Source organism: Colias philodice, chromosome 22 (genome assembly GCF_061535455.1).
Source record: "Colias philodice isolate Cphi_HAF_F1 chromosome 22, ilColPhil1 Martin Lab GWU primary, whole genome shotgun sequence".
NCBI classification, from domain to species: domain Eukaryota; kingdom Metazoa; phylum Arthropoda; class Insecta; order Lepidoptera; family Pieridae; genus Colias; species Colias philodice.
The window spans coordinates 7548257-7563017 of NC_143107.1; the positions used below are offsets into that span (position 1 = coordinate 7548257).

At 35.0% G+C, this 14761-nt stretch overlaps 1 protein-coding gene across 1 annotated transcript; it reads right to left on the reverse strand.

Annotated features, from left to right (window-relative positions):
* Window positions 1-12618: 12618 nt before the first annotated feature.
* On the reverse strand, window positions 12619-13474 carry LOC149478521 (uncharacterized). Its single transcript, XM_089709421.1, has one exon. The coding sequence runs from the start codon at window positions 13377-13379 to the stop codon at window positions 12621-12623; it is 759 nt and encodes a 252-aa protein (XP_089565547.1). The 5' UTR covers window positions 13380-13474; the 3' UTR covers window positions 12619-12620.
* Window positions 13475-14761: the final 1287 nt, after the last annotated feature.

Genomic DNA, 14761 nt, shown 5'->3' on the forward strand with positions numbered 1-14761 from the left:
TCTAGAAAGATAGAACATTAGTATTGCCAAAGTCATCACTCCTTCGTTAAATTAATGTGCATAGGAAATATTAGATGCAAAAACAAGTGTGTATGCCAGTCCTGTAAAATCTTCGCAATTCTCTTTACCAATTTCCCTACAGAAATTGGTAAAGAGAATCATTTTAACCTTTTGTAGGAATAAAATTGTGTTTCAAGGACCAAAGTGATAAGTATTCACTTCAAAAACATGTAAACTAAATGACAAAATAGTAAAATAAAAAAGCCACAATCCACTTTACCGCCAAAACAATTGTACGTCAAATAAATATCACAAAGTTAAACTGAAAAACGCTGTTAGCTTTGAATTTCATACCCATTTGAGATTTTAATTACTCGTTGAGGTTACAGAGGAAATTAATATGTGGGGGAGGTATAAACATTTTAAAAGCGACCTAAGCGCGGTTTACACTGTATTTTATTTTATGAGAAGCTTGCATATTATATGCATTGTACTGTATAGCTTCGGCTTTAGCGGGCTACGCGGGATAAAGTCGAAATATAGCCTTTGTCAAACTGTGTGTTGCTATAAAGTTTTCAAAAGCGGTTCAGTAGTTTTAGAGATCACACATATTATAACAAAGCTCATAAGCTTAATGTACGCGGGATAAAGTCGAGAAATATAGTCTATGTGCTATAAGAGTTTTCAAAATAGATTCAGTAGTTTTAGAGAACATTTATAAATAAATCATAATACATTAAGTATTTTGAAATAACATATTATAGGTAGGTAATGGTTATTTGAGTTTTGTATTAAAAGCTTTGATTTACGAAACAACCAAATAATAATTATTGCAGCGTCAAAAAATTCTATCTTTAGGAATATGTATTATTATGTTAGACTTGTGTCTTCACTTATTTTCATTCCAGATTTCATCCGAATCGGTGCTGTGATTTAGCCTTGAAAAGGTAACAGACAGACAGACTTTCGCATTAATAAAATAAGCTTACAGACATGCATAAAACCTCCGTAGTGTGTAAACAGGTTCATCAAATAAATCCCGAATAAACGAGTACTGTTTTATCCTCACACAAAGTGACTTTCCGGGTATAATAACATTTTTAGCGTTATCACAAATAAAATTACGCTATATAGAATACATTTTTTATAAGAAATTCATGTTGTGTTTATTTCTATGAAAAAATCTTCTTTGAGAAGTGATTTTGAATCATGTCTTACCATAATTTTATTATTAAACAACTTAAAGCAGATTAAGGGAACTTTCATAGTTTCCTGTTACATTTTTTTTTCAATTAAAACGTCTAATAATGTATAAAAACACACGTAAAATAGACTATCAGGATCACTACAGCAAATTGTGAAAACAGCCAATATTAAAATGTATTGAGTTTGTGTATGACTTTGAGTACAATAAAACGATCAACCCTCTAACGATGCAATATAAAACCGATAAATTTTAAAAGCCAGCTCCTGACCATGAAAATAATCACATTTGATCCGAAACAATGACAATATTTAACCCCCGACCTTTGCAATTCGCTCAAGGGTACGAAAATGTCCCAGAAAAGAGAAACTTAAATGATTTTTCTCAAGTTGAACATCTGTTTGTTGCCGTCCCAAGGCAAAAGTACAAGCGATTTATCTAATATTAATTCTGTATTTAATTTTCTACACAAATTATTCAGCTTCAAATTATAATAAGTATTGATAAAATATGCAAAACTTATATCATGCGCTATAGGTACAAAATATCACAATTATTTATGATTTGTGTACGAAATTGACTGCATAATCTACCGAACCGACGACTCCGGCTACGACTCCAGCTACGACTTAGCTACGGGCGACTATGACTTGGCTACGAACACATCTAAAGCTGCGTACGGATTGCGCGTTCCTGTGTTACGCGTAGTGGAGAAACACTGCAGGTATGAACTAGGCGTTCCGGATACGCGTAAACTGAGAACGCGCACAGGAACGCGCTATCCGTACGCACCTTTAGACTTGCTCGTTCACGAGTTCACGAGCAAATAAAATTCATTGACAATGAAAAAATAAGCTTAATGTTTATTATTTATTTTTATATAAAATCTATATGTTATGGGTAAATACTTATTTATTCAATTAATAGTAGATATATGTTTGTTTAATATACTTCTAGTCTTGTGCACCGTGAACCTCTTTCTATAATCCTCGACCTACCTGGAAGAAATCGCTGTTTCAGCGATAAGGCCGCATTTTTTTACGTGTAGTGTTTGTACTAGTTTTTTTTCTTTCGATGCAAATAAAAATAAAAATCTCATACGCCTATACCTTGTACCTTAACCCGTACACCAGAATGATAGCAATGTCCCCTCGGGTCGCATAGCTTACCTGCGAATCTTACGTTCGTTGAAACGGTCCGAGCTGGGTTAGCTTTGGCCAAATAGACATGATTTTACGTTAACCCTCATAAATATGACTGGGTTAAGTGCTGGCTTATCCTTATTGATGGATCAAAGTATACTTTTTGTCAACTAGCAGACGTGTTGATTCTGACGTTTATTTGTTAAAAAGTTGTTAGGTTGGTTGTTAGTGTGAGTGTAATTTGAAAATTTGAAAATTAACTCTTAGTATTTAAATTTTTTTAAACACTTTAAAAAATATATTGAAACTAAATACTTTTGAAACAAATAAAAAAAAATCTACAACCAATTTATATTTATATTAAGACTACTCTATAGGAAAAGGTTTAATTATCCTTAGATAAAGTGCTTACGCAATAATAATAAAATGTGACGACCCCATCGCCCACGGTTGGAATATCTATTGTCTACGTGACAATAGATATTCCACCCGTGCAATCAGTCAACCCGCAGGACACCTTGTGGCGGGGTGTCGGGGAGTAGCGACCCCGCGGGAACCGAGTGCTCCCGGGGGAGGCCCCTGTCTTCATCTCCGGCTCGCCTTCACCGGCCGGTCGGAGTGAAGCCTGACGAGGACAGGACCCCCACCTCTGGCTTGCCTTAACCGGCCGGCCAGAGTGGAGTCGCGAGAGCTTTTAGCTCGAAGGGTGGATGCGAAGCGTAAGTGGCGAGTGGGCACGTGATGCTGGACCCTCAGGGAGCGCGTGATCGTAGTTTAAAGTCCAGGGACGCCTCTCCACCCTTAGCTGCTCACAATATGTTGCCCCCTTGTCGCACTATTGCAGCGACTTATTTCGGGGGCCCATACAGTGAGAGGGCGAGTCACCACCTGCCAACATATTTTTACTTTCTTTTAGTAGAAAGGCAGGTGCCATAGTTTCCCATAGTCCTCAGTACCAGTCCATTTAGCATCCCAATCCATAGCCCAATCATTAAATTTCCATACCCTGCAATAGTCCTACATCGGCCGCGGACTGCCCAGGGCTGTATCTCTATAGTGCAGTCATGGGCAGGCTGCGGCTGGTGTCCCACAACACATTAAAATTCTCGAAAGGGCCTCTGCGTGTTGGATCCGTGTCCCCACGTAAGCCTTCCAAAGATCCGGGTACCGTCCTTCTGGTGGTACCCGAGTATTATGGAACAGAGAAACATAATAATAATAATAAATTCTTTATTTCAGAACAATTTAGTCCCATAATTTACATGTATACAAGTTTTAATAATTTTAATACAATAAAAACATAAAGCCATTACTTAATTATCTCATAATAATTGAGATCCAAGTTTTATACAAACTACTAGTTATATTTCTGTCAGCCAGACTGCGTACAATTTTATTTCTACACTTGTCAACTCTGGACATAAATGTAGCAATCCTGTGTCTCTGGATGGCATTCAAGGAGTTTACTCTAAAGTTGGTATACATCTCCGAAGCGCTGCAAAATTTGTCGAGCCCCATCAAATATCGGAAGATGTTATTGTGCTCTACTCGAATGCCATCGTATGCTTTTTTGGTGTAATTAGTCCAAAGTTGACAAGTATAGAGGGACTGACAGAAAGTCTTAAATAAATGAACTTTAACGGAATTGGATGCCCTACGAAATTTCCGGATGATCATATTGCCGACGACACAGAGGGCACGTCGTTGTCGCTCAATATCGGCATCATCTTTTCTTTTGGATGTAACAATGTGGCCAAGATACTTAAAGCTATCTACTATTTTAATAGGGTGACCGTTAATGCAGATTGGCGGAATGTTATCCGGTCCCTTACCCGATCTGAATATCAACATTTCTGTTTTCTTTACATTATACTGTAGACTATGTGAAAGAGCATATCTTTCACATATGCCAACAAGTTTTCGTAGCCCTTTGATTGAGGGGCTGAGTAGGACCATATCATCAGCATAACTCAAATTATTGACATATCTGCCATCTAGTTTAAGTCCAACTTCAGTCCTACTCAGCTCCACAATCAAATCATTAATATATAAGTTAAACAGATCGGGAGAGGTTACTCCACCCTGTCTAACACCACACGGGAGAATATAGCTGTCGGACAGAGTACTGCCCCACCTAACGCTGTTCGTCTGATTATCATACCAATATGTAAAAAGACCAACAACGTCGGAAGAAACATCACTGCTGCGAACTTTTTTCCATAATATATCATGGTTCAAGGTATCGAAGGCACGACTTAAGTCTAAAAAACATGCATATACACTAGTATTCTGATTATTATAACAGTTAACAATTTCTTTTAATGTATATATAGCCATATCAGTTCCCAATTCAGGTCTAAAACCGAATTGGGCATCGTCAATATTAATATATGGTGACAATTTGGAGTGCAAAATTTTTTCAAGTATCCTGGCCACAATTGTTGCCAGCGAGATAGGTCGATAATTAGCCACGCTCGAGATACTACCGGTTTTATTCTTAGGGACAGGGATAACTATAGTTTTAATTAAATCCTTAGGTAAATAGCAATGTTTGAGACAGAGAGTATAAAATTGAGCCAGAACAGGGTAGATGTTTTTACCAGCATATAAAACGTGTTCTATACTAAGAGCATCATGACCCGGTGACTTTCCGCGCTTCATATTTTTAATCACCTGAGAAACGTCCTTAGATGTTATGATATTATTACTTTGCTTATATTTCTCAGTTGATTGTACGGTCTCAGCTGAAGTTGATACATACACATTACCATTGACATTTGCATTAGCTATAGGGTTCGTATTAAACTGTGCCTTGAAAAGATTAGCTATAGCTTTAGAATCTAGTTGTCCATCTACGCAAGCAGGTAAAACGTTTTTGTAATCCATTTTCTTAGTTTCCTTCCAAAATTCAATAAAATTTCCGGTATAATGATTTTGAGCTAAAATATCTAACTTTATTTTGTCTTGATTTTTTTGAACATATTTTAATGCAGTCTGAAATTCTTTACGTGCCGAGAACATAGCATCGAAATAGTATCCCGAACGCGGCTTACCGTAGGACACCCATTCCAGGAAAGTTTGCCTAGCGAGTAGATGAAAATGTTTAATGTGTGAATTCCAACCAACTATTTTATATTTACATTTTTTCCTATTATTAAAACTTCTTTCAGCTGATGATTGCATAATCGAAATAATATCACAGTAAAATTGATCCAATAATTTAAAATGATTGTTGTTTATACAATTGCTATCACAGTCTTTACATATAAAATTACATTCATTATCATATTTATTTTGTATATTAGTAAATTTTAGTTCACACATTTTTGTATAAATAGCAATATGCTCTTCATCTCGTATACCCCACATATATTTAACATTATGGTTGACATAATTATCACATTTCTTAGGTGTTATCACATTTAAATTACAATTTAGGACTACAGGTAAATGATCTGACCAATAGGAGTCATATTTAATATATATTTTAGTGACTAGAATTTCGGCAGCCGCCGTTACAAGACAGTGATCGAGCCATCTACACGATCCGTGAGAGTCACTTATGTATGTATATGTGGCTGCCGGAAGCCTGTCTATATCTAAACACTGCAAGTCCTGTTCACTACAATAATTTGACATTTCTCTGCCGAATCGTGAGTCAGGATGTGCATTATAATCCCCACATATAAATGCACATTCGGTGTCAGAGGCCTCAATTACTGTAGTAATCAGTGCCAAACATTCAGTAAACATTGGTAGATTTTCTTCACTGTCTGTTGGCATATAGACAGAAAACACCAAAAAAGATCTATCGCCCCTACCTAGACGCACAGCCATGACTCGATCACTGTCACACGGTATAACTTCAACCTCAGAAAATAGATTCGTACGCCATATGACAGCAATACCCCCATATGGCCTACCACGCAGAAGTGTGGATGTGTCTACAGAAGACTTGGCTGAGCCTCCAAAATCTTTATGTATTTCATTCACGAAACCTAAGTCATATGGCATCAGCCAAGTCTCCTGCAGCGCAATAACATCCGCATCGTTACATAGGTTCCTAATTTCCTGCACGGAACGCTTAACTGATTTACAATTGTACGAAATTATAGTTATATTTTTATCCCAACAATCCATTACAAAGGTTTGCTAACAGTCGGTTGTTTAAATTTACGAAAAACTAAACCTTGCGGCCAGAATTCATTATTTAGAAAAGTGTTTAGTTTTGTCGACAGGATAGATATTTTAAATGAGTTAAAATTCGTCTCCCTACTTTGTTTCAACAGTTGCACGTCCAAACATTCTTCATTCATACTTATTATATAATCTTTAATATCATTTTCTGTTATATGTTTTTGTGCCCGTGACAAATAAATATAAGAATTGGGAATAGCCGCTTGCAGTTTAGACGTACTCTGCAAAGTACCGCGAGTATTACGATATTTATATATCTTTTTCTTCTTTGTAACCGTAGTATAGCCATCGTTATTTGAATTATTAGATTCTTGACGAATCGCGTTATCTCCAACCATTATATCCCGATACGTAGGTATAGGCGTCAGCTGTAACTTGTCGCAATCCCGCTCCTTACGAATAGGCGCAGCCGCAGTCAGCGAGCGGCTGCCGTGCGGTGCACCCGTGCTATCGCCGCCTGCACATGGTTCGGACTCGCTATGAATGTGCTGTGAGATTCCACTTATTGCCTGCGTTGAATGATTCATCGTATCATTTTGCAAGCCCGCTGTACTGCCACTGCCTGTATCATTATATTCATTGTTTCGTTTTCCAGTATTCTTATCATCACGATAAGACTTAGGAAAGGACGAGTGAACCGAGTTACGTGAGGATTGCAACTCGTGCATTAACTGTTTAACGTTCTCCAACTCTGTCTTGATGTATACAATATCTGATACATAGTCATTACAAGAGGTAGAGGTAGATTTCATATTAGCGACTTCACTTTTTAACAATGCCATTTCCTTCAGGAATGTGGTAACGTCAATATGGTCGAATGAGACCGGCGGTAGTTTATTTAAGTTACTCGCTACAAACTTGGGTAGACTGTCAGGTTCAAATTCTTTTATTAATTTTATAATTTCTTGTAAGCTTTTCTGCTCCGATCCATCCTTCCTTCTTAGAAACTTTTTATTAGGCGCCATCAGCTTATAAACAATTTGCCTCGCACATTCTATTTCATCACAGGAGTATGTACTTAAACATATCTGAATAATACTAGTTTCTGGGAGAGTGTCAACCTTATTTGATATAAAAGTTAATAGTTCATTTATAACGACATCACATTCAATACATTTATACTCATTTCGAACTGTCGTTTGACGATTCACGTTATTAGTACTATTTACGCGAGTTATCGCGACGTCAGAGGAAGGAGATCGGACCATCGGCATCGTGTGAGCGGCTCACACAACGGCCGTAGGCAGACTGAATACAATACTTACGCCACTTTTTAATTAAAATCGCTTTAGTATTTTTTGCATGAAATTGTCTTTTACAATTTCGTAATATTATAATATATCCATTAATCTAATATTTTATATAAAAAACAACTCTATTCAGTAATACCGAAGCAAATTAATTTAATATGACGCAAAATTCTAAGCTTTATTCATTAGATACTAGCTGTCAGGTCGCCCTCTTTCTTTAAAACCAAATAAATTATATACTAAAACCTTCCTCTTGAATCACTCAATTAAAAAAACCGCATCAAAATCCGTTGCGTAGTTTTAAAGATTTAAGCATACATAGGGACATAGGGACAGAGAAAGCGACTTTGTTTTATACTATGTAGTAACGAGCAAATAATGGAATACATAGAGCATAATTAATAACTTCAAACGCAAATGAAATCATAATATTATTCTGAATAAGATAACTAATAAAAATTCAACTACTTACTTCACTTACGCTGATTAAACATTCTGTTTAAAATACGATATTTATTTTTACTTCAAAGTTCTCAACTTATAAAAGAAAATGTTTCATAAATGTATCCAACATTTGTACATAGGATTATTCTACTACCACAGAATACATAATAGTAGCTAAACGCTACAGAACGGACACTCTCCGCCTCCCGCCAAAATTAAACTTACCTCACCCCCGCGCGATCAGACATAAAATGGGCCATATTTTTCTGCAAGGACGATACGCAACGAAGATTGACAACATTAATCAAATTGACTTAAAGTAATTTTATTATTTTGGATTTGTGATTATCGTTTTTGGTAGAAAATGGTTAGATATTGTGCTGTTTACGGATGTATTTCATCAGAAAAACGCGAATTTTTTTTACGCTAATCACAAATGTGCCAACCATAAAGCGTTAACACACACATTTGCAGTCTCTACAGTGTGACTGTCAAAACGATCATTTTGTATGGAGTGTCCGGGGTGTGCTACTACCAAATATTATGGTTTGTTCTTCTATTAGAAAAAGCTCTAGCAATGAATAATCATGTACTATGTACTGGTAGTACCTATGTAATCTTTCTTCTTCTCTTATATATAAAAATGAATCGCAAAATGTGTTGATAAGCGCATAACTCGAGAACGGCTGAACCGATTTCGATAATTTTCTTTAAATTCTTTTTTTATTATATTCCTGGAAGTACGAGGATGGTTCTTATGTAGAGAAAACGTAAACATGTACCACGGGCGAAGCCGGGGCGGACCGCTAGTAATATATAAACTTCAAGATATATGTATCACAATAGACGCGTTAGATTAGTAAAATCACAAATCAGTCCATTCGTTTGGTACCTACAACTTAAGAAAGACACACATAAATAAATTTCGTAATAAAAGTCACCTTCATTCCTGCCACATAGAAGTAAATATAAAACCTTATCCATACTAATATTATGAAGAAGGGAAGTTTAGCTTCGTCCTTCATGATAAATAAGAGTATCCTACTTGCTACAGAAAAATTGGTTGTCTGTAAAGTCGGTTTACTGACGATAGTTGAACGTGACAACGTCCGTCCAACAAATAAATCTGAAAATAACAGAAATAATTATAAAAAATATGAAAGAGTTTTAAAAAAGTGTATTGTATCTTCTCAAAAATGTATTAATAAAATAAAAATAAGCCTTTATTACTGCAAAAACATTACAAACTACTACAAAAATCTTATACTGCTAAATGCCGTAGACAATATTCCTTATTTATTCCTATATTGTATTGTATATTATTTTAAACGTTTTTAAAACTATTTTCTCTATTATAATATTATTTCATTAGCTGTTAATCTATATAATCGGCAAACTTGTTTCTTCTATGGCAGCTTGTCTTCCGACAAAGGCCTCCTCTAAGGATTTCCATTTTGCTCTATTTTTAGCTATTCTTATCCATTCCGGGCCAGCTATCTTTTTAATATCGTCTTCCCACCGCTTGAACTGTCTTCCCCTTTTCCGTATACCATCGCGGGGGTACCATTCCGTTATAGTCCTTGTCCATTTTTCTTCCTTATCTCTCAACATATGTCCAGTCCATCTCCATTTGAGTATTTTAGATATAGTTTGTACATTTTTAAATTTAGTTTTGCTTTTAATTATATTCAATTTTATTCTTTCTATTCTCCGAACACCAATGACGCTTCTTTCTATTTTGTTTTGACATACATTTAATTTATTTAGTTGTCGATCAGTCAGTGCCCATGTTTGGCAACCATATGTTAAACATGGTAAAATGCATGTGTTGTATACTCTCCTCTTACATTCCATAGGCATTTGATTGTTTTTCATGACTTCACTTAGGGACCAGTACTTTCTCCAGGTATTTGCTACTCTTCTATCTATTTCTTTTTGCATGGTATTTGATGGCGATATTAGTTGCCCTAGATACACATATTCGTTTACATACTCTATTTCATTATTGTCTATTCTTATTATATATGTTTGTGTTGAATTTGTCATAATTTTGGTTTTAAGTGTGTTCATTGACAGTCCGGCTTTAGCACTAGCGACACTTAATTGCTGCAGCATTTGTTCTAGGACTCTTGGGCACTCGGAGAACAAGATCAGATCGTCTGCAAAACGTAGGTGATTTAATTTTTCGCCGTTTATATTCAAACCGAATTCTGTCCACTGCAGACCCCTAAAAATCATCTCTAGGACAGCCGAGAATAGTTTTGGAGAAATCGGGTCGCCTTGACGAACACCTCTTTCTATTGGGAACTCTTCTCCTGTTGTTTCCAGTCTCACTTGCGCAGTACTTTTTGTGTAAATATTTTCCAACAGTCTTATATATTTCGAAGGTACTCCCTGCATGTCCAAAGCTTCCCAAATGTATTCATGTTGCAAACAATCGAAAGCCTTGTTGAAATCGACGAATCCCAAATAATATTTTTTATTGTATTCCTGATATTTTTGAATAACTTGTCTCAATACATGAATGTGATCCATCGTCGAGTAGTTTCTTCGGAAACCTGCCTGCTCCTTCGGTTGGTTCTCATCGAGTGTCATAGTAATTCTAGAGAGTATAATTTTTGAAAATACTTTATAGATGTTTGAAATAAGGCTTATCGGTCTATAATTTCCGATATTCCCCTTGTCCCCTTTTTTATGCAAGAGAATTATTGTTGATTTGGTCCAGTCGTGTGGGATGTACTCAGTTCTTACGATTTCATTAAATAGCTCTGTTAGATGTGGGATGATGACTGTGCTAGAACTTTTGAGAATTTCGTTTGTAATGTGGTCGGGGCCGGTAGCTTTCTCGAGCTTTAATGAATTTATAGCCCTGGCTGTCTCTTCCTTCATTATATCTGGTGTATCTTCTTGATTAGCTCTATCCCGTTTTATCCTGAATACTTGCGAACTAGGATTAGGGTTTTGGTACAAGTTTCTATAATAATCGGAAGCAATTTTGATTATTTCTGGTCTTTTTGCAGTGCAAATCCCGTCTTTAGTCGTAACATTTGGCATCCATGATTTGATTTGATCTAGTTCCTTCAGGGCTTTTTTAATACCTCCCGTTCTTTCAATATACTTTCTCATTGTATTCGTTCTTCTTAGTTTTCGATCTTTCCTTATCTGTTCATTGATTTGTTTACTGATTTCTGATATTTTTTGTCTATTAGTATTTGATTTATTCTCTCTTATCAATTCTTTCCTTTCGCAAAGCAAATTTTTGGTTTCTATCGATAGTATGTTCTTTGACTTGTTTATTTTCCTAGTTTCGGTTTTGAGTGTATTTAATAACTTGTCGTATTTTTCTTGTGTTGGTATATTTTCTTTTACATTTTTAGTTAGAGAAATTTTAAGGTTATCTAAAAAAGTGTCTGTGTTTTTTATATTGTATGCGGGAGCTGCATATTTGTTATGAAATCTCCTGCTTTTATTTATATTCCCTACTTTAAAAGTGGCTCTAACCATTCTGTGGTCTGTGTTAAAATTGAGATTTTTTATTACAGTAACATCATTAAAAGCTTTCGGATTATTAGATAAAATGAAATCAATTTCATTCCTATTTAGGCCATTGGGAGAAACCCAAGTCCATTTTCTCGCAGGTTTTTTCTTAAAAAAGCTATTCAGGATACTTAATTTATTTTCCATCGAAAAAGTCACTAATTTTGTGCCATTACTACTTCTTCTGCCATATCCATATTTTCCAATAACGTATTCTTCTCCTTTATTGCATACTCCAATTTGTCCGTTAAAATCACCCATTATAATGATGTTTTTCTTGCACTTATTAAGAGTTTCTTGTAATTCTGTATAGAAAAGTTCGATTTTTTCGATGCCTTCAGGTTTGTTAGGTTCGGTTGGGGCATACACTTGAATGATAGACCACGGTGTATTGTTATTTTGTGTCGGTATGTTTATATGAAGGACAGCAATTCTTTCTGAGATCCCTTTTATTTCTTCTATTTTGTCTGCCAAGTGCTTTTTAATTAGAAAACCTACTCCATACATACCCGGAGTCTCGCCTTTATAATGTAAAATATACTGTCCATTATCCAATATACCTTCTCCAAGACGTCTCATTTCGCTGATACCCAATATATCCCACTTATTTTTAGATAATGCTGTATCTAGTTCTAATAATTTTTCTGGGGTTCTCAGTGATCTAACATTCAAGGTTGCTATATAGATATTTTTCGTTTTATTCTGGGTGTTACAATTCATCCTTAGAGGGTCGTGGTCATTATCCCCCACGATGACCAGTCGTCTTGGGGGAGAGTTATTGTTAGCGCTAGTTTGATTCTCTTTTTGTTTTTTATTGGTGGAATTCCGTTTGCCGATGGTTGATTGCTATTGGTTTGTTCCTGAAGGGTAGTTAGAAAGAGAGTTGGATCGACCACGCATTATATCAAAAGCATTTATACGGTTTACTTTAGATGATGTCAACGTTTGTTGTCTTTTTGGTTGGTTGTTAGGTTGGGGTGACAAAGATACTTCCCTTTTGCGCTTATCATTATTTGTTTTGTTTTCTTTGATAACCAACTTATCGTAATTTATGTAAGCTATATTTCCCTTGTTTCTTTCTTCAATTAATTTAGGTTGTAAAGATTTTCTTGTTTCTAAAACTTCTCTGGGATAATCTTCAGTAATATAAATTTGTTTGTTTTTAAGAAATTTTTTCTTTTTCATGATTTCATTTTTCTTCAGGCTATTTAAAAAGGAAATTAAAATAGGCCTCGCTTTGTCACCTTCTTTATTAAACCTTCCAATGCGATGTATTTTATTAACGTCACATTGTTTCACGTTTATTTCCAGATCATCTCGAAATATATCTATTACCGTATGCAATAATTCTGTAGTGGTATTATTCCTCTCCTTTATACCAAAAATTACAATATTATTGTTTCTTTTTTCCCTCTTCATATACTCTATCTCTTTCTCAAGTCGTTCTACTTTTAATTTCAAACTTTTGTTTTCCGCTACAATAGGTTCCAATTTAATGTCTATTCTATCCATTATTGTAGTAGTTATGGTATCTGTTAATTTTTCTGATTGGTTTTGCATCTCAATTTTCATTTTATCAAATAACAATTGAAATTGTTCTTCCATGTTGTAATCGTATAATGAGACGCTTTATCAGAGTTAAATTTATTCTATGGCAGCACTGGTGTTGTTTTGACAATGTGTCAAAGTCAAAAAGTCAAACTGACGTAATACTCTCAAATACTTGTCGTGTTTTGTAATGACATTTGACAGATATGTGCGGGTTTACTAACCTCACTCTTTTGCGGATAGTTTCAACTTATTTCCAGTGCAAATTTATAAATATGCCACAAATTGTTGATGTAGTTTGCACTTCACAACTGCACCGTTGTTATTCGCGGCAAATTGTATTTAGTGGATTACTTGAACTATTTTTAAACAAGATTAAATGCGGACTGACAGTAAAGTGATGTTTACGACTCGAGACAGCACGACAGCAAAAATGTATTAACCGTAATTATATAAATAAATCAAAAAATAAATCAAAAGCTACATGGAATATAATATCAAATAAAATTAATAATAGTAACATGTCTGAAAATATCGAATATATATCACAAAACGATATTGTAATAAATGAACCAGCTAAAATTGCAGAAGCATTCAATACGTTTTTCAATAGACATAACTCCGCTAATGATTTTGGTTCTGCTAAGTATAGTATTGTGTCTAACGAATCCTCTATTTTCTTATCTCCGTGCATAGAATCCGATGTTTATAAAGCTGTACAATCCTTGAATAATACTGCAGCAGTAGGATATGACAATATACCAACATGTAGGGGAAGTACGGACAAAATGACAGGGTGTTTTGTTTTCCAATCATATTTATTTATTTAATGGCATTATAATCAGTCTCAATCGTTTATACTCATCTTAGGTTCATTGACTATCAGTAACACAGTCTATTAATTAAGTAGGATCTATAATAAAATATATAATAATGAAAAATATAACTAATAACAAAAACCATTTTGTCCATATAGTATGGACAAAATGACATATAAGATAAGGACATAATGACATACAAATTTTTAAGAGCAAAGATCACAAATAAATCCTTTGGTCTTCTTTGGGACACCAGCACATGACGCATGAGCCCAAAGGTAACAAGATACATCGTAACCAACCTTCACCGGGCTTAGAATTGGAAAAGACTATGGACACTATGGACAAAATGGCATACTGGCATACTATGTCGTTTTGTCCAATTTGTATGTATGTCATTTTGTCCCAATTCACCGAAAAACAAATAAAAATCATAATTCCATAAAATAACTAATGATTTCAATAAACTTAATCGAAATCACTGGATACTAGCGTAGTTTATCGATTTAAATACAAATAATTACAAATAACAACAAATAACTCGCCAGAAAATAGGAAAAAAACACCTGTAAAATAAACTTTTGAAGGCGAGATACAAGTTTGAACTGGTAACTGCGGCGC

What these genes read in the sequence shown, in the direction of transcription:
- LOC149478521 (XM_089709421.1), bottom strand. Translation starts at nt 13,379, where the DNA reads ATGGAAGAACAATTTCAATTGTTATTTGATAAAATGAAAATTGAGATG.